The 20,608-nt window shown below is 34.1% G+C and overlaps 1 protein-coding gene across 1 annotated transcript; it reads right to left on the bottom strand.

Annotated features, from left to right (window-relative positions):
* Positions 1-151: 151 nt before the first annotated feature.
* LOC129222792 (uncharacterized) lies at positions 152-19,633 on the bottom strand. Its single transcript, XM_054857338.1, has 5 exons — positions 19,462-19,633; positions 15,236-15,416; positions 12,287-13,097; positions 8,747-9,967; positions 152-1,026 (listed from the first exon to the last, which is right to left on the bottom strand). The coding sequence occupies exons 1-5, from the start codon at positions 19,631-19,633 to the stop codon at positions 283-285; spliced, it is 3,129 nt and encodes a 1,042-aa protein (XP_054713313.1). The 3' UTR covers positions 152-282.
* Positions 19,634-20,608: the final 975 nt, after the last annotated feature.

Here is a 20,608-nt window from a genome sequence, read left to right as displayed (position 1 = left end):
TTACATATATGTATATATGTATGTATATATATCAAATGGGTACAGTAACTTTTAAAAATACGGAATTTTGCATGGTGCACAAAACACATATCACACGTTTGGTCTCTTGCGAAAGTACCACGTCTTCATTCGGTTCGGGACATTACAAATTCGTACTTTGAGCATTTTACTTTCATTTTTCCAAAAAAATTAATGCTCAGTAGTTTCAATTTTATAATTCTAATCAGTTATATAAGCTATTCGTATTCTTCGCAGTTTCCTTTCACGGAAAACCCTAACTTATCAAACATGTGGACTATCCATTGGAAAATCTTCCGTTGGCACTGGTCTGGATTCTTTGAACTCACCCCGTCGTTTGCAACGCAACGTCACGAGAGCGAGGACTAGAAGCAAAAGCAGTGCCCCTGCAGTCGCTCCAGCAACTACATAGGGTGTGGGAAACCTGTCGCAATGGGCGGGTGCTTCGTCATAACCGGAAGGACAATGTCGGCGGCCATCACACCACAACTCAGCCCCGATGCAGGCATTCAGTTCTGGACACTCAAAAGTGCATCCGTCGATTTGTCCATTAATGGTCGCCGTTCTCCTTCTAAAAGGTTTAGTTACTTCTATCCATTCGAAATGAACCATCTCTGCATGGTTGGCCAACACTTCAATGAACACATGGTCTCGAAGTATGCGACCGGTACCGAGTGCTGACTCGTTGTACCAGTGGTCAGAGAAAACGTCCACTTCCCCACGATTGGTCATCGAGTCTCTGTCTGTCCCTGCTCTTGAGGATGACGCTGATTCGACTCCGGCAATGGAAGATTTGTGATCGCCATTCCCGTGGAGACAAACTACAGAAAGTGGTTGCACGGGAATTCCAGCATAGACGATGATTTTGTTTCCAGAGAGACATCCCTCAGAACCATCAGTACCTTTGAACCTCAGGTAGAGGTACTTGTGGGGGGCTGCTTCTAGAAGCCAGCGGCAACGTAGGGGCATAGCTCGACCTTCAACTGTAGATGGCACTTGGAACATAACCTGAAAATAAGCGAAATGTCTAAATGTTTTACATGTATATGCTTAAGAAATTATTTCAAATATTCAAGAACAGCTAATTTTACCAATGCGTAAAAATATAAATTTTTTATATTATGTTATCTGTCGAAACACATTGCTGAAGACATTCACAAAAACACCATTTTACACGAGAAGAAAATATTTAAAACCAAGAAATAAAGAATGAAATCTCAAGAAATTATTTCAGTATTTACAGAAGAAAAAAGAAAAGTTTCACTGATTCTACATCAATACGCAAAAAATATATCTAAAATGAATCAGAAATATTTTTTGATCAACAGCCATTTTTTTTAAGTTTCATTTCGTTTCTATGAAGCGCTACAACCAAACAAATATTTTCGATGCTATATGAGAGCGGTGCCCAATCTAAAGACATCCTTGTGATTGATTTATGTTTCTAAGTCGTTGTAAGGAGGACATCTCTACATTATAAACTTGAAGTTTCCAAAAAGCTTGCGTTTGCTTGAATGTGCAAAACTCAAGAATTAACCGATTTCGCTAAAAACTTCAGTTTGTTTCTTCACCGAAAAGGTTTGGATACCGGTTCGAAAAAAATTTAATTAGTAGTTTGTTTTTTATTCCAATTTAGGATTCAATTTTCTCATAAGTTTTGAATATGTGGGTGAAACATTCCCTGCACATATTAATATTGCATATTATTCGAAATAACATATTTTCTGCGTCAGTGTGAGTTTAATTCAATTCTCTAACGTAAATACAACAGGAAATAGTTGAGGTTATAACTTTCTTTTTGCAATGTTTTACTCGATCTCAGTCATTCATTTCTTTATAAAAATCGTCAAAAAAATAGTTAAAAAAATGTCTCACAGTTTTTTTTTACAGCATTCGAAATAGCAATTTCTTTTACAACGGATATAATTCGACATACGGACGAGGATCAAAGCTTCGATTGTAATTAGAAAAATCGTTAGCAGACGTAGACTGAAAAACGTAAGTCGACAACGTTTAAGTCGAATTCCGAAATTTTCATTCCATAAAAAGCTTTATTTTGTTGACATGGTAACATCTTTTAGCTAATTCGTTTGTTCCCTCTTTCCTAAGTATTTTCCATTATAGCGATCCACGGCCCATCGATATTGATTATGACAAATAAAATAAATTCTTTTGTAATAGCTCAGAACAAATAGATGTATCACCGATTTTAAAATTTTGATGGAGTGAAAAAAGTTGAAGTTTTTTTAAAATTACAGTCATATTATTTTTATCAAAACTGACATTTTTTCTCAGTATTTCATCTTTAGCAATTAAAGTATGGAAAACAAAACAGAAAAACTAATTTTTGTTGTTTTTTCCCCCCTATGTTTATGTTATGTTTTGCTTCGTGACGAAATGATTACGTTTTTTATTCAAGTTTTTAGACTTTTTAATGTAAAATAAAAAAATTCTGAATTACAGTCGAGCCCGCTTAATGGGATATCGGATAATAGAATATCCCGTTTAATGTAATAAAATTCCAATATACAGCACCGTTGATGTGCGTTATTTTTATCCCGGATAATGGAATATCACGTTTATTAGAATAGTTTTTCCTGGCAAATTGCCTACACTGTTAAAAATTCAGGAAGATTTTCTGGTAATTGTTACTGTAAAATTGCATCGCCGACGCATCGCTGATTTTTACGGTAATTTAAACCGGAGAAATAAGCGATCCCAGCGCCAACTGGTTGCTGTGGCCTACCGAGGAAACCGTAAAATTTTACAGTAACATTTGATTTTTACGGTAATAGTTACTGGCAACATGGATGCCAGTAACAATTACCGTAAATTTTCCGGAAAATTTTTAACAGTGTATTCCATTAAGCGGGCTCAACTGTATACATTAATTTAAACTTCTATATGATTAGTAAGTTTAAGACATAAGAGTAGTACTTTTAAGAGCTTAAAGTAACAATATAAAACATAATTTGAAAGAAAAAATTCATGCTCTGGATCAGAATAATTTAAGTTTGTGTTGTGACGGAGTGACAAAATTGTATAATTTCCAATTAGTGCAATAAAAGGACCAAATTTAATTGAATAAATAAAATTATTGCACTCAATTCATTATAACTTTACCGTCTAAGGTATAGTGAGTGAAATAGTTTATAAAATCATTCTAATAATATTAGTGGAAAAAAAAATATTTTCGCGAAAACTTTCATTTTCGTTAAATTACCATTTACCGGTATTGAAGGCTCACAAACAACCCTACCCAAAAGTGACTCACGGATTTGAATAAAACTTTTCACATCGATAAAACACTTTAAAATATTGAACATCTAGCGCTGTTTTTATCGTCAACTAACACTTCTGACGGGGTGAAATTTTCTCCTAAATGTTGGATTTTTGGGAGATTAGAGGGTACAATATATTATTTTATTTTAAATTTTACTTCCTTGTACAACAACGTAGAAAAACTACTTATTTTAAATGTTGTTGTTGTTGTTTAAGGTCTTTGCTTCGGCTTTTGCTAAGCCAATGATTGAACTAGCCCCCTTCATTTACTAATTTCTGCTCTAAGGTTTACACTAACGAAGCATTTTTTTTTTTACTTCTGAGTGAAAAGACAATTATCCATACGCTCCAAAAGCTTTTCTTTTCACGAGCACAGCTGTGCTGGTACAGCTAGTATTTTCTAGCCCAAAAGTGAGACAGCGTTAACATCTTCAAATCTTTTTTTTAATCCGTAGATATTGTCTAATATCCACAAAATCACGTGCAGTTGAACATAATTTCAATGACAGAGCTCCCATGGAAATTGAACTCTGTATCTTAAGTCATCCATATTACAGGGGTGCCCAATCCTTCACAGGCGCAAAGGTGCACTCCAAATACTTCAAAGACTCCCAAGAGCACGAGCCCCCCACCCTGACAAAAAAAAAAGGAAAAAATACCTCAAACGCCCTCCTGAACATTTCAATGACGCAGTCTGCGCCATAATCCCCCCTCCCCCATCACTCGCTTACAGTTTGGCACTACTGTGTCCGAAACAATTTAGCATCAAAAGATGAATGTTTAATACAACAATCAATAAAGCAAAAAAAAAAACACAATAAAAATTGAAATAAAAAAAAACTATCGAGCTACGCGGCGTTGATTTCTGGACTTCATAATAGATGGCAGCACTGCAGGCATTGTTTAAATCGTGTGATTGAAAATTATGTTGGTGGCGGGGGGGGGGGGGGTTAAAACTGGAGATTGCAAAGTGAAACATTTTGACAAAATTGCGCCAAATTGAGATTTTTATTTCTTTAAAGGAAAACATCTCTCGTCATTTTTCAGTCGGTAGGAGAGAAAACGTTCAAAATTTTAATCAAATAAGCTTATTGGTAGTTTTACAAGATTGTTGACTAAAACGGTTGTTTAAAAAAAGGTTTTCTTAACATTTCGTTAGAAATTTTTCTGCATAATTTTAGTAGAATAATGAACAATTACGCGTAATTTGAGCGGAGAAAAAATATTTTTATGCTCAGTAGATAATTAAACCTATCGTGAATAGGAGATGTTTAGGGAGTAGATGATTAGACCTCCTGCCAAAAATTTTCGTCTAAAAAAAATTCAGAGATGTAGTTGTACAGAAAATCAATTTTCACGCAATATTTGTAAAACAAATGCTTTCAGAATGTGCGTATGAAATTGTTTATTAAAAAATACAAATTGATTTACATTGAATAAACAAGAAAAATATTTAAAGAATTTAAAAATTAAAAAAAAAAGCCTTAAAAATAAAATAAAAGTTTTACCGCTCAATTAACAAATGGAGTAGATTGGAGCAAAAAAAAAAAAAAAATGCGATTGATGAAGACTTGAAAAACAAGAAAAGAGTTATTGAAGCCGATTAATATCTTCTAATCGCATAACATGAATTTTACCTACACCTTGAGATTATAAATTAAAAAAAAAAGAAGAAACCCCTTCAATTCTTTTTTTTTCTTCTTTTTTGTTGCTAAAGGGCAAAAAAAGTGCAACAGATACTGCTACTACTTTCCAAACAGGATTGATAATTCTGTTACAGATCACTTTTTGATTCCCAAAATCCATAAAATTAATAAAAAGTGCTATTTTTCACATTTTTAGTCCTTTTTTGTTAAAAAATAAGGTTTTTTGTTTGCAATGAAGGATAAGTATGTAAGGATTTTTATTTATTCTAACCCATTCTACGTTATTTTCCAGATTTTTAATCATCCGATGTGCTTTTGATCCCAGTTAGTCCTGAAAAACGAGGTTGTACTCTATATTGTTTGGTATATTTTCTTCTCTTCGTCGATTTTAAAAAAAGTTAACAAAACTGCTTGAGGTTTATAAATTTTTTTAAATCGTTAATTATGTTTATTGGCAAAATAGAGAACCTATTTTTAAAGGAAGAAAAATTGCTAAATTGGAATTAGTAGTAATTTAGTTGAAAAAACAAACTATTTTTTTACCGACAGTACAGGATTATCCGTAGAAATATCCAAGAACCAATCAGGAGTCATTAAGTAAATAATATAATTAAGATTGATTCTCTAAAATCTAATTCTGTTGTGCAAAACCTTTAGTTGTTTAAAGGGAATTTATCAGATGAGATAAAGGATGTATTTAGCATAAAGTAAAAATCAAAGATTTGTGAAGTTTTTCTCTTCAGATATAAATTCAATGTTATTGGCCGAATGAGAGCTTAAATTTTCCATATATTACGTTTCATCATAATGCCGCAAAACTAGGAGTCTTCTTTAGTTGAATTCAGATAAAAAATTCCCAAGTAACTAAATACCATCCTAACATACATAAACAGCTGCCGTGGAGAAACTAGTGATACTCATATTTTGCTTAGAGTCAGTAAAAACATACATTGCGGTTGTCCGCAACATGGTGAAGGGCAGGCCAATCGCAGGTAGCCATGTCCGCAATAAGTTCATAATGCACGTGCGGATGGGCCGAAGAAACGGAACAACATTTATTCCAGGGATTTTTTTATTTATTTATTTTTTTTTTTGCGAATTCTATACCTTCTGCGCTTCGTACAAGGAAGTAAAAAACATGCAAAATTCCTGCTTTGCTTTGATCCCTTTGCGGCAAAAATATTTTTTTTCCCATTTTTTATCCTTTGAAAGGAAAACATTACAAATACATCGCCTAACACAAGGGTGCCGAAGCCTCCAAAAAAGACTGCGCACCCCATCAAATGCTTCAGTTTACCTCGCCTCCCCAGAGTAACAACACCCTAAATGAGATTAAAACCTGTATGAAATTAACTCAACCCTAAAAATGTCAGTGATTTATTCTGCTCCATGGACCTCCTCCATCCCCTCCTCACGCGAGCAGCCCTGACCTTTCCCAAGGTCAATGTTATTGAACTTAATATATTTTTTAAAAATATTACAACATCATGTGAATGCCATCTATAAAATATACTTCATAAACTTTTCAATTCATATCAATTTCTCATTCAGCTTTCAAGTAAATTGAAGTAATAATACTGTGCCATTAAAATATAAAAGAAAGAAAATTAATAAAATATTTCAAAAGTAAATTCAAGAAAAATATTTTTCCTAAATGCCCAACTTGACAGTTGACAGCCGAACAAATGTCCGCCATTACAAAGTGTAGTTTACAAGAAGGCATTACCGTTCGAAGATCAAGTGCGAGATGGAAAATCAATTTTCGCTACAGAGCAACAGTTGGACAATATTCTTCTGTTCTTTTTCTTTCTTTACTGATAAGCTTAATGCAGTTGCCCTTTTAAAATTGTAATAATAATAGTTATTTTTCCGAATTTTGTCGAAGTGACAAGAATGTTGAAAAATGCGAATGATATTTGTGAAATGATATTTGAAATTGAAATGGTGCTGTTGGTAAAGGATCATTTCTATTTTAAAGTAGACCATATTTATGATTATTATGGTAGTTACTTTAATACTATTGCTCAATTAATGTTATTGTTTTCTAGAAAAATCATTCAAAGAATACAATTGATATTTATTAGGATTTTTTCAATGCCAAAATGTTCCCAATATATTTATTGATTGATTCATTTATTTACTTGGCATATTTTTTTTCTTTTCTGTTCTATAAGCATTGAAATGGGAATGCAAAATAGGAAATGTAACTGCCTTTTATGGTATGGGACTTGTTGTGATTCAAAGATATGTTGGTAATCTTTAAAAGTGAACTATGTTTGCGAAATCTTTGCACAAAAAAAAAAATGCATTTTCCGAGCAGCAACATTTATTGTTTTTACTTTCAACGATGCTTCCGTATTTTTAAAAGGTTTCTTCTCTTTGTTTATTTTTAAGGTACAAAATTTTGTGCCTATTAAAACTATTACTTACGAAAATTATGTTATACAAGGCAATAACACTATTTACGGGTGGCAGTAAGTTGGAGGGAAAGGTAGACCTTGCTTTTGCTGTCTATGCGGCAAAATTTGAAGCGAATTGCATTCCAGCACCAGGCACGTGATGCGTTGTTTTCAAGGCTGAACTTTTGAGGGTAAACCTGGTTGTGAAGTGGATCCAAAATCACCGTCATGAAAATTCGATTCAAACGTTTCTTATTTCTTTCTTTTCTTTTGTTCTTGTGTAATTTAGCTTCTACAGCGAAACTTGCTGTATAAGTTCATTCTATTGTGCATGTTTTTTAAATTGCTCCTGATATTTATTTTTCTTACTTTCGGGGAGTAGCGGTACTTTTGGAAAGGTGAGAGCAGAAAAACTAATTAAAAAAGCACCTCGATAAAGCGGATAACGTTATCTCATAATTAATTTCTAAGATATAGATCGATATATAAAGAGATAGATAGATAGATAAGATAAACATACAGATAAACAGATAGATATATAGAAAGATTTATAGATATATAGATAAATGCAGATATAGTGCGGTAAAGAGAGATAAATACATTACCAAATACAGATACACATATAGAGATAGGCGGATAAATAATCGAAAGATCGAGATACATTTATTGATAAGAAATCTCTTAATAGATGTAAAAATATAAGCAAATCTTTATTTAAATGCACTATGACCTCTTATACTTCATTTGCTTGCACCACTGTCGTCATCTCAGCAGATGTTCAGATTTGCAGACAATATTCAAGTTCGTCTGATGATTAATATATTTCGTTTATTTTTCTATTTAGTCGAGGGACAAAGCGTCAACCAAAATTGAGAGAATATGAGATTAAATTTTGTTTATCCAACTCATTATTTTTAGGAGTTCATGTAATGTTTCTGTTAGTTTATCCATAATAAAATATTATTTCCACAAAAAATATTTTTCATAACTGAATTATAGCAGCAGCTGCAGAAAATCGAAACAAATTGTGAACTTTTAATTTGTATATATAAGCTATATCCTCAATATATATTTTTGAGCATACATGTATTTCACATACATGCGGCAAAATAAATCTAACGCAGTAAGTAAATTAATTTATCTAGAAGTATTGGAATGAAAATTTTTGAAATTGCTAAGATTTTTTTGCAGACATTTTACCTTATTCAGCAAGTTGAATAGGGCAGAAAACAAAGAGGCATTTTTGAAGGTCATAAATTTGGTCCCTAATTATAACATTATACATGTTATTTATTCTTATTAATGCCGTAAAATTATCTAAGCATAAGGCTAACAGTGCATAAAAATAGCATATTTAATTATGCACTGCATTTTTAGATAGCAAAAATAAGTTGCACTTACTTCACCTTCACTGGATCCATTCTTGCGCCGAATATTTGCTTCGCATAATGAAATAGGTAAAAACTCATACACAGCTTCAAATCCAAATTGTTTGAAGTCATCAAAAGGAGTCATTCCACTCACTGAAAACGACACAAACACATGATTTGTCACTGATTCAATAACAAGTGGTCGTCTCGGCTGCGATCTCAAATCACAAAAACATGCAAGGGGAGATTGCACGTGCCCCGTTGTTTTCTCCACAACGTTAATCACAGCTGTTCGCAAAACACCTCCCGTGTTTCTATAAACTTTGCACGTATGTCTTTGAACCACAGAATCGTAGAAGTGTTCGCAGTTTGAGGACTGCAGTCGTATATCCGTGAATGTCAAGACAACACGTTCACTGGGCAGTCCAATGAATTCGTAAGAACACGAAATGTTATCTGAACCACCCCTACCGAACAGAAAAATGTTCTTAGGGGATGAGACAGTCCCGATATGGTTCGTGCGACTGTCGAATCGACGATTGCAAGAAGATGGACTTCCAGAAACTGGTATACCATGCTGCCTCATATCCACAAACTCATATCGCAGAGTGAACGAACTGCTGGAAGTTGATGATAATTCGGGTGTTGTATAAACATTATGCCGGATGACTAAACCCGGACCACGTGACAAGTAGCTTTCGTGGGGAACCTTACATGGACGGACTGGGACATAATCTGTGTTTTCTCCCGCGCGCGCACACACTTTCGGTGAAGTCTTTTCACAGAACTTATAAGAAGGCTCATCATTCCTTCTTTCCACAGACATCCTTTCTGCAGTGTCTTCATCTAAATCACCAGTGACAAGCAGAGCCGCTGCGTCTCTTTTCCTAGAACTACTGCCTAGCTCATAAATTTCTAATTTTCCTACTTCGCAAGTTTCTCTCCTTGACCACGGATGTCTGTCTTCAACAAAATATGACAAGAAGTAGTACCACACGCGATCATGAGCGCTTTCTCCCTGTAGCCGAAAGGAACAAGTTGTGTTTCGAGGAACAGTATGCCTAGGATTATATACAAGTCCATGGCGTCTTTTAGAGCCGTCAATGGTAAAGTCACATCGTCCGTTGTGCGCTCTGTAGTCCATGGTGTCAGAAAAGCGCACTTCAACATTAAGTTCTGCATATGAGTTGTGCATCACTTGGTTTGGTGCACTATATAACTGCACTAACACTTCAGGACTACTTGATATCACCTAAAAATAAAGCATAAATTATAATCTTGTGTAAGCATTGAAATAAAAACAAACATTGCATAAATTTGAATTTGAAATAGAGCCTTTATTTCATTCCAGTTTAGCACAATTATTTTTCGGAAATTTCTTAAATTAGTAGTAGTTTGTGTTGTCAAATTGAATACGTTAAACTTAAACGTTTTGTAACATTACGATGTGGTTTTTCAAAACTACATAAATCGTTAAGCGTCAACTAACTTCCAGAATGTAGGGTTTTTTTCATCATATATTTGTTTGTTTCCTTTGTAATTTTACCCTTTTCTTTCTAGAGTAGAAACTATTTACTTAGTATTCTCTTAATATAACCAAAGAATGCTGACTATATATAGCTATACTTCAGTCTCAATTTCACAAACCTGTTGCAGATTTTGAAAGTGCTTTCAATGGAATTAATTTTACCAATACATTTCTTTTAGTTATTTGACTAAACTTTACGAATTATTATCGCTTTTAAATCAATAAAATGTATATAGGATCTGGTATATCTGCCTCCTGGATCTGGAGAGGGCGCTGTGTGAGTTATGATGAAGATATAGTGGTGGAGCGGTTTCGATAGAATGTGTGCTTTTTGCAATAGTAGCAATGGCATGGCGTGGTAAGTGAATACATCGTCATGTATTATGGAGAAGTATATTCGTAATGGTAGTTTTCTGATTGCTACGTAGCGTTAGGTTCTAATTTGGCCGAAATAATCATATTCCGGATTCATGTTTGGGAATCAAATTTTGGAATCATATTAATTACTCCAAACAGAAAAAGCGCCTGAACGTTCTCAGACCTTTACAACGCTGAAAAAAGTGGCACATCCTCTATCTTCTGAGCATTCCTCCATTAATTTCCAAAACGTTTAGCACTGAAACATGCAGCACCCCATGATTTTCTGACAGAAAGAAAAAATGTGCATGGTAATTTCCACTTTGAATATTTTTTTCAACCGAACAAGATCATGTCAACCCAGTTCAAGTCAAATGCTAAGTTCTTACTGAGTAATAATTAAAAAACCACCGTTGTGAGTAAACTTCTCCAGAACACATGACGACGCTATTTGCTACTAGTAAATGACACATAACTGACACATATACATACACATGCATACCCCATATACTGCAAAGGGCGTCCCAAAATTGATGCAAGATTTTATTTTCCCGCCGTTTTGGCTGTTTATTGTTGGCAACCCTGAAAAAAGAACAACTTGAAAGATGAGAGTTTAGAGTTATTAAAAACGGAGCGTGTTATACAATACAATAATAAGGTTTCATTATTGAACTATTTTTCTTAAAATAATGACAGTTGAGACTAGTCAAGTAATCACTGTTTGGTATTTGGATATCGCAACATGGTCATGTACGGGAGGCTGTGGGATTGTTGACTTAGACATTCACTTCAAATAACGCCATAAGCAGAAATCAAATTATGTTAAATCATACGATATAGAGGTGCTAATTCTAATCATCTATACACGAGAGTACACGACCAGGAAATGCCTCATGCAGTAATTGAATTGTTGCACTGGCTATATGGTTCCATAAAACTTCATTTTTACCAACCCTAAACTCTCAGCTGTTAAAGTGTTCTTTTTTCATGGCTGCCAACAATTTACGGCAAAAATAGTGTCAAATTCAAATCTTGGGTTAATTTTGGGACACCCTTTACAACTTCACTACCGTATCTTCAAGGCAACTCACACCACATCTGTTAATAATACGAAGGTTTAAATGCCGGACCCTGCATAATCAATTTTTTTGGGAAGCGTCATGTTACTGTCCACTCATTAAAGAAATATTTTTTTGCATTAAACACTAATAGGTGAAAAGATTGAGTTATTAAATTATGAATTGCCAACCATATTAAGCTGTACAGATAGGGTAACTTTCGAAATACTGGGAAAAAAAGTAATCAAAAGACAAGAAGCACCATTAACATTCAAAAGAAGAAAAGTATCAATTAAACATAGCAATTGTGCAAAGCTCTATATGAAATAAGGCTTCATTTCAATCTACAGAAAGACCGCACAATCAATGAATGCCACTAATTTTTAACGAACATTGAGTTTCCTTATTACAGCAAAGTTGAATATGGTTAATATTAAAGCTTATGAAGTGACGACATTGCCCATTTTGTGTATTAACGTAATGTATGTGGTATACTAATAAAGTAATCAAGCATTTTGTTCATCCATACCCCATAAAAAAAGCAAAACGTTTCTGGAAAGTTAGCTGAAAAGTATGTTTTACTTACACAGTTTTATTATAAAGTGACAATATAAAATTTGATACATACTTCAGGAAGATTTCCAGCTCCACAAAACTCAATCAAAAGTGGTGATGTCGTGCTAGGTCCATCAAATATCCTGATGACGTCACTATGGCATTCTTCCGTTAAAGACACATGAGGGAACGACATGGGACTTGACCTTCCAGTGTAAAGCGATATCTTGTATTCGTTAGTCTGTGATAGCACAATATTCGCATGCTTGCCGTGTGGCACGTGATCCTGTCTCACCCAAAAATGGCAAGTAATGTTTCTTAAATAAAATCCTGGGAAATTAGGCGATCGAATTGAACAACGTTTGCGATCACAATTAACAAGTACTCTGTCACAGTAAGTGTTCATAAGCCTCGTCCCGTAATAGTTGCTGTTGCTTATGAGCACTGGTGTGTTGACAGCGGCTGGATGCTGCTGCTGCTGTGGCTGCTGCTGTTGATGATGCTGTTCATGTTGCACAGTTGGTTGCGGCGTTTGTGCCCCTGTCGGTTGTGATATCATGTCTTTAGATAAATACTTGTACGTTAGATAAACACTGAATGAAAAAGGATGTAGGGCAGTTTTTCCTGGTATGACGACACGTAATGTGACATTGTTACCCTCGGTGTAAAAGGTTGCACTTTTGCCAATCATATCGCCGCACAAGCGACCGAATTCTGGAGTCCCCCTCGTGGTGTCGAAGAGGGAAGACAGTTGCTCCGTGGGTTCTTTCAAAGCAGACATGAGCTGGGAGAAGCCCCTCGTTTGCTGACTTCGCAAAGCACTTGTCATTGCTGGTGGCTCTATGATTTGCAGATACCCTTTCAAACAGGCTGGAGAGAGACTTCTGAAAAGTAAAAGTATCATTTAGGTTCTTGAAGATCTGATACATTTCCTTTGCTTTGGCTGTTCTAAATTAAAAATTTAAGATTATTCTTTTTAAAATGTTCGGCGAAAATACCAGTGCATAATGTATTTTGCTGAATCATTTTTCTTTTGGAAAACAAATATTAAGATACGAAAATGAAATACCGAATACGGAAAAAAATATTTAGCAGCTAGGAATTAGCTGAATTTGATGTCATAACTGTTGCAATAGAAGAAGTTCAAACATACTCTCCAAAGAAAATACTGGATAGTTTTAGAATCATAATTAAAGTCGTTTATCAACACTTTTCGTACTGTTACGTGGGTCATTCTCCGAAATCCTAATATCAGGTGCTGGAAGAACAGAACAAAGATTGCTTGACTCCCTCTTTTTTCTTGTTTAGTTCTTAGATATAACTCTCGCAATGTATTTCCACTCACATGGAAACAATAACTGATTTCTTTAACGTAAAATTGTTATATAACCAAAAAGTAATTCTCCTGTCTTGTCCAAAAATTTTTCTCAAACGCACTTAAATTATTTCAACATTTTATATCAATTTCGCAAACCAAATTTTAAATGTTAAATAATGCATACTTAAAGGTATAAAATAATGTTAATTTAGTTCGTTTACGTATTTAAGAAATCAAGAAATTTCAAAGTTTGTTTCATAGTTTTTGTGTTACTCTTTTGACCTAACAATGAGTTCTATTATTTCAGGTGAAAAGAGGGAATTTTGAATGTTATGTATAGCAACTCTTAATTCTTAATATTTTATTGGATTTAGTGAGTTTCTCGGTGGTGTTATCATAATTTTGAAGTTGAAAATTGAGGTATGTAACATGTTTGCTATCACTCTCCTAGACAATATTTTTGTTTTACAGAAAAGTTTTTTTTTATTATTCCTGTTACGTGTAACTTAAGTAAAATATCAGAATAAAAAAATAACCTTAAACATAGCTCGGAGCCGTGGTAGCAAGGTCAGTGTAAGAAAAAAAGTAAAATTTCACTTTCGTAGTACACAAAAGTGTCACTCTCCTGGCATTTTCCACAACAGGGTGTCATAGCTAAAATGTAATAGGGTCTAAGTGAGTCCCTTTATTAAACTTCTCTTAAATACTAAGCATAATTTTTAACAAAATTCAGAGCCCTTTTACTTTTAATGAATTTTAGTTTCGAAAATTTCTGGTTTTTGGAGAATCACACATAGATTTTATCAAACCCTTCTACGACGACGGAGGTAAAATCGATAAAAAACGAGCTGACATGTGACTGATCGCATGACTTTCTTTTACGCCAATTTAATGATAATAGCGCCTTGGAGTAAGCAAGGAAATACTAAATATTTTCACCCCTAGTTTCTTACGAACCGAAGCAAAAAAACGTTTTACACAGATTTATTTCCACATTATTGGCAATTTTAATGTGATTCAGTGGTTAACTCTGGCCAAATTAAAACCAGACTTAAAAATTAAAAAAAAAAAACGCCAAAGTTTCCGCCAAGTTGGTGACAAAACATGGCGAGCGAAAGCTTGGAGATATATCGCCAAGTGTTTGACAAATTATAACACCACTTAAGTTAGCATTGAAATAAACAATAATTTCCCTCCACAAAGGTGTAAAAGACTCCCTTAGGAACATCTGAATGCAACCAAAAGGAAAGGTGCACAACTAGACCCCACTAGGAGTCGATGTACCAAATTTCACTTTTCTAGGATGTACCCGTTTTGAGTTATGTGAGATGCATACGTACATACACACATGCATACGGACATCACGAGAAAACTCGCTGTAATTATCTCGGGGATAGTCAAAATGGATATTTCGGGTGTCTGTACTTTCCTAGGCATAGCACGTGTGGTCGAGGCGAAAAAAAAAACATTTATTCGGAGGTGAGGAAAATGGAAATTAAAGCCGATTTTTGAGTGAAAATTTTTTCGCGAATACAATACTTCCTTTTTTTAAAAATGAAGTAAAAAATAATTGGAGTATTTAGAATAGGAATAGGATATATTAAAAAAGATTCCGCTTCTTGCTTACAGATTTATCTTGAATATTTTGATTTCAGAAAAAAATCAAGCAAGATGTAAAAATTAGATTTTATGAGGAGTACTTACTCATCCTGCTCAAGAGTTCCTATTTGAAAAGAAAGGAATGTCAGCTGGACAATGTCACCATACTGACCGCCCGCCGCAACGAAATTCATATTGCAGACATAAGGTAGGGGTCTCTGGAAGGGAGTCGTCATGCGTAAAGGTGTCTTTACATTCGCCTCCGCAAAAAAAGTTCGGTTACAATCTGAAAATAAAAATGTGGTAAGGCAAATGTTACAATGAACAAAAAGTATTTTACTATTATGGGTTATATCTTAGGGAATATGGGGCAAGTGATGACAACTACAGTACATTAAGAAAGAACAGCATTTTTCATGATAAAACTTGTATTGAAACATTTTTTAAGTAGTAAATTAGTACGCAAATAATAAAAAAAAATCAGCTTTTTTCCATTGGGAAAAGTGAAAAATTAAATATTTCTATTTTTCTCTTTAATATATGTTTGATCAAATAAATGACTAAATTCAGGAATTGATGAATAAGTGATTGGATAATAAAACAATAAACGAAGAAATAAGAAAATAATTAGATGAGAAAAAATAAATAAGTGAATAAAATAATGAATGAATTATGATATAAGTAAATGAATGAATAACTACGTGAAATATTCAAAAAAAGAATGTAATTGAAATAATTCAAAAATAAATACGTCAGTGGTTTAATGAATGATTCAATAGCTAAACAAGAATAATTATTTCACTTTACCCCCTTTACTTACCAGCATGCACTTGACTAATTGCACAAAACTTTTAAAATAGAAAAAAACTTAATATTAAATAAATAAATAAATAAATACTGCACCGAATATCAGTAGGTCTCAATTATTATTTCAAGTGTTAATAACACGATTATAAGTTTCATAACAAAAATAATTGTTAGCTTATAACAAAACAGTTCAATATGTGTATCATTTTTTTGCAAATTGCTTGTATTATCATCATATGCTTTCATCTTCAGGGCTAACTTTTCCCTGATTGGCATAGACGGCATGTGTTACTATTTAGTTAAAATATTACAAGAGAGGTATGTCAGTATTTCACCATTTTTCACTTTGACCCGCTATTTCACTATGCTTCAAAATCTCCTAAAATATTTTGTAATCGAGGTTCGTTACACTACGCGTCATTTGCCTTGGATAGTAGTGTGTAGCAAAAGTGTAGATCTCATTCGTAAAATGATAAGGTGATAAGCTAAAAAATGTAGTGTGAGGAATTTCATTTTTGTTAAAACACTTTTCTTGGATGTAATATTTTTTTAGAAATAGAATACGGATATTAAAAGTATTAACTCGTGTGCAAAGAAACCGATGAAATACAAAATCAAATACATAACCTTAAGCATTGACTCATCAAAGTTGTTCACGACAGCATGTACAGGTTATTTTCCTTAGCTTTTAGTTTAATAAACCTTGTATAGAACGTTTGCACTTATTTTTACAAAAAAGATTGTTTAGTAGATGAAATACACTCTGAAAATTCTTGGTGTAATTCAGGACTAATATACAAAATTTGCATATGATTAATAACTTTAAAATGTTTGGTACTGATTAGCCAAATAAAATACATTTTCCGTTAATTTTTCAGTATACATCCCAATGCATCAAAGTAAAAGTTCATTTACACCATACTTGTACATTACAAAGTAGTACATTACAGTGCACTACAGTAGAGGAATAAATTACAAGAATTATTTGATTGACAGCTGAACGTTATCTAAGAGCAAAAGACGTTTCAAGTGTACCCAAAAATCTTTTAAGTAACACAGTAAACTTTTTTGCCACACTTGTAATCAAGTGTAACAATCACAGAATGAAATCAATTACAGATTTGTTCAATTCGCATGAACACATCAATCTCTCTCTCTCTCTCTTTTTCACCACAAAATCCGTCTAATATGCAAAATCTCCATTTCCAAATCACATTAAGATTCTCCTGGTAAAGGCTACTCTGCTTCTGTAGCATTTAACAAGCCATCCATCACACGCTAAGAGCAAAGCAGGAAAAGGAAACGCGGTCTTCCTCCAACCTAGCTCATTAGCGAACTAGTTTGTAAGGCCTGATCGTATTTATGGCTTGCTTCTCTGACAGTTACTTCGCGCGGAGGTGAAATACATCTTCACAGATTCAGTTGATCTTTTTAATGAAAGAACGTAATACTAGGCATCGCAAGCAAAGATAAAAACATGAAATTTGACCCTCTATCGTACATCATATCTTATTGTTGGAGAGGCTGCGAAATGGATTTATATTTAGAAAATTTTGAAGGATTAAAAGCATCAGTTGTACGTAGGGTTTTTGATTTATGATTCTTGGAAAGTTCTTAAAACTTTTCCATTAAAAAGATTCTATACGGAGCTTGCATTTTATTTATTATTTGTCGTAATGTATTTTTAAAATATTTCCTGGACTAACTAAGGTTTTCATTTTCCCATCTTCCGATTTGGAAGACTCTTAAAAGTGATATTTCGTTAATGGCATTCAGTAAATGAAAATCCATTTCTCTCCAGAATAAACTCATGCAGTACTACTATTTTATTAGCAAGGAGTTTGAATACGAGCCCAAATTTCATTTATTAAGATTCATTTATTTGTCTTTACTAAAATTATGATATACATAAAGGATAAATACAAACTTTCACATCATTTGAAAGGTTGTCGTAAGCTGTGAACTGTATTTATATGGGATAATTTTTTTCGTTAACTATTTTATGGGTACAGGTTTAATTTTTTTTTTTTCAAAAGCCGTTTTCAGGTGAATATTTCCACAAGCAGCATTTACATGCTATACACAATGAGTTTGCAGAGCAGATTTTTGCCTTTATTTGCAGGCAGGTCTTCCAAATGGGGTTAAGTTGTAGAATCCTGGTATGTTACACCACATGTAACTTGCCATCGAAAAAGGAATGTATGAACAATGTTACTCTTATCAGTAAAATGATCGAGGGTTAAGATAAAATTATGAAGTGTGGCATCTTTTTTTTATGGAAATATTCTTTAAAAATAAAATATGAACATCAAAAGTCTTCCCTCATCAAAACAAATGAAATATTCCCCTTTAGACATTACCCCATATTTAAATTACGTTGGGGCAAATAGAAGATGAGATACCTAAGCTTTGTACATAGAACACTCTTATCTTTATAGAGGAAATAAAGCTTTCTTTGTGCGCCAAAACAAAATTGTTTAGTGGAGACTGAACGCTTACTGGTTTTACTAATACGTGTTTAGGTTGCTTTTCACTGAGACATTACAAAGAACACACGAAAATGCGTAGTTAATGTTAAAACAAAGTGAATTATTTACCTGTGTTCTATATTGCTGAACTTAAAAAAATAACAGTTATAGAAGCAGGCACTTCAAAAGATATTTACTGCTCATAATTTTACGCTTTTGTAAAGAGATCTCAAATAGTTATTTGTTACTGCTACTGGACTATATTGTATGGGTTAATTATCAAAAGGAACCAAAGAGAAACACGCACACAGTGCCCTTTATTTTGTAAGGAATAAGGTGATATAATATAAGTCGTGATACAAGAAAACGTAAACGAGTTTTAAAAAGAAATGAAACGAACCGGCTAAAAGTCGGAAGTAGGGAATTCCGACATCGCTCTTTTACATTGCAAACCGCAGTTGCTCAAAATCACCAATGAACTATACGACAATGAACATGACAGCAGATCTAGAACTTTACCTGCAATCATCTACTTATCCCCCGTTTTTGGGGACATTTCTATTCGCGGTTTGAAAATGCCCGCAGTGTGCCTTGGTCAATGTAAACGGGCTCTTTCTAACTATTTAATTCTGATCGTAACTTCGTATCTATCTATCTATTTATGTCCGACTAAGGGATGCCGTTCGAATTGTCGTTGATTGTCATGTGACCTTGATGATGGTCAAGTGACAATAATTACCTGTTAAGTTTGAAAAGTCGTGATAAATTTCTGCCAAAGGTGCCTTTTGACGGTTTCTCACCAACTTAGCGACAAAAAATCGGTAAAGTATTATGTCGATGACATTTTTTTTTTCAACTTTTTCATCAACTCTATAAATTTTAAGTATATATGACGGCATCACTATGGGAAATACGGCTAACGGCGGATCTAGCCGCTGCAGGTAGATGGTATGCATTATTAAAGAGTTTCACATTCCTTTGAAATTCATAGCACAATTTCGGGTAGGTATCAAGGTTAGAGGGCCGGAATAAATAAAATATTTTTTGGCGACTGACTTGTGCAGGCGGGCGGTTCGTCGCTCAAGTCTCCACAGTCGTCGTTGCCGTCGCAGAACCTTCCTGACTCGACACAGCGTCCGTTGTCGCAGGCGAATTGGGAGAGGCGGCAGGCGGCCCAGCACTGGCCCAGCAGACACAGCAGGACGAGGGGAGGGGACGGCCATCCCATCCTCCCCCTCTCTCGTCAGCCCCCCACCACGCCCATCACTCCCACGTCGCTGCCTCTCGAGCTTGCCTCGCTCGGTGCTCACCAATGGTCGATTGAGAAAACCTGCAAAAAATTGAAAATAAATTGCTATTACTAAGCATGCAATGACAGCAATTGAATAGTTTAATTCGTTAATGAAAATATCCATATTTATGTGTGTTTTGGGTGAGCGTCAGTAAAAATTAAGGCGTCAAACCAGAACTAAACCAAAGACCGAAGAAAACCGATTTTTTGGTGGAAAAGAATACTGGAACTGAACCGAAAAGAAAATATAGCTTTATTTCTGTTTGATAGATCTTAAGCCATTTCGTTACTGTAACCAACTAATCAATGTTTCTTACTTAATTTAATCATATAAACATTCATATGTTTGTATTGTTCATACTCAGTTACTCTCAGAGCAGTCTTGGAAACAATACACAATAAGTTTTCTCTCCTTTTACACCAACTAACACAATTTATATACAAAAAGATGAACTAGATGTAAGTTTGGTAAATCTCTTTGAACATAAAAGGTTAGGTTGTACAGAGTGTTTATAAAGCCTTGCACCTTTAAAGAAAAAATGTTTAAAAAAAGGCTATTACAGATTCATACCTATTTCTTTAATGTCGGTCCTTATCTGAAAGTCTTTAACACAGCCTTAATACGCGAAACACTTTCGCAGTTCGGACATGTCTAACTCATTATTCCATTACTCGGCAGACATTAGTGCATCTAGACTTTACGTTCTTTGTGTGAGTTTCGTTACAATAATCCTTCCATGTACTTAATCTATTGTATTAGTATTTAAAAGTACATAATGCAAAAAAAAGCAACGGTTCTAGACTTTTATCGCTCACCTGCTTTGAAACGTCCCATTTATAATATTTTGGTCATACATATTGATCAAATGTTACTTTATTTAAACATTTTTTAGTATTTTAGAAGTAGCACTG

The sequence above is a fragment of the Uloborus diversus genome, chromosome 5 (assembly GCF_026930045.1).
Source record: "Uloborus diversus isolate 005 chromosome 5, Udiv.v.3.1, whole genome shotgun sequence".
In the NCBI taxonomy this organism is placed as follows: domain Eukaryota; kingdom Metazoa; phylum Arthropoda; class Arachnida; order Araneae; family Uloboridae; genus Uloborus; species Uloborus diversus.
This window is presented reverse-complemented; position numbering and strand designations above follow the sequence as displayed.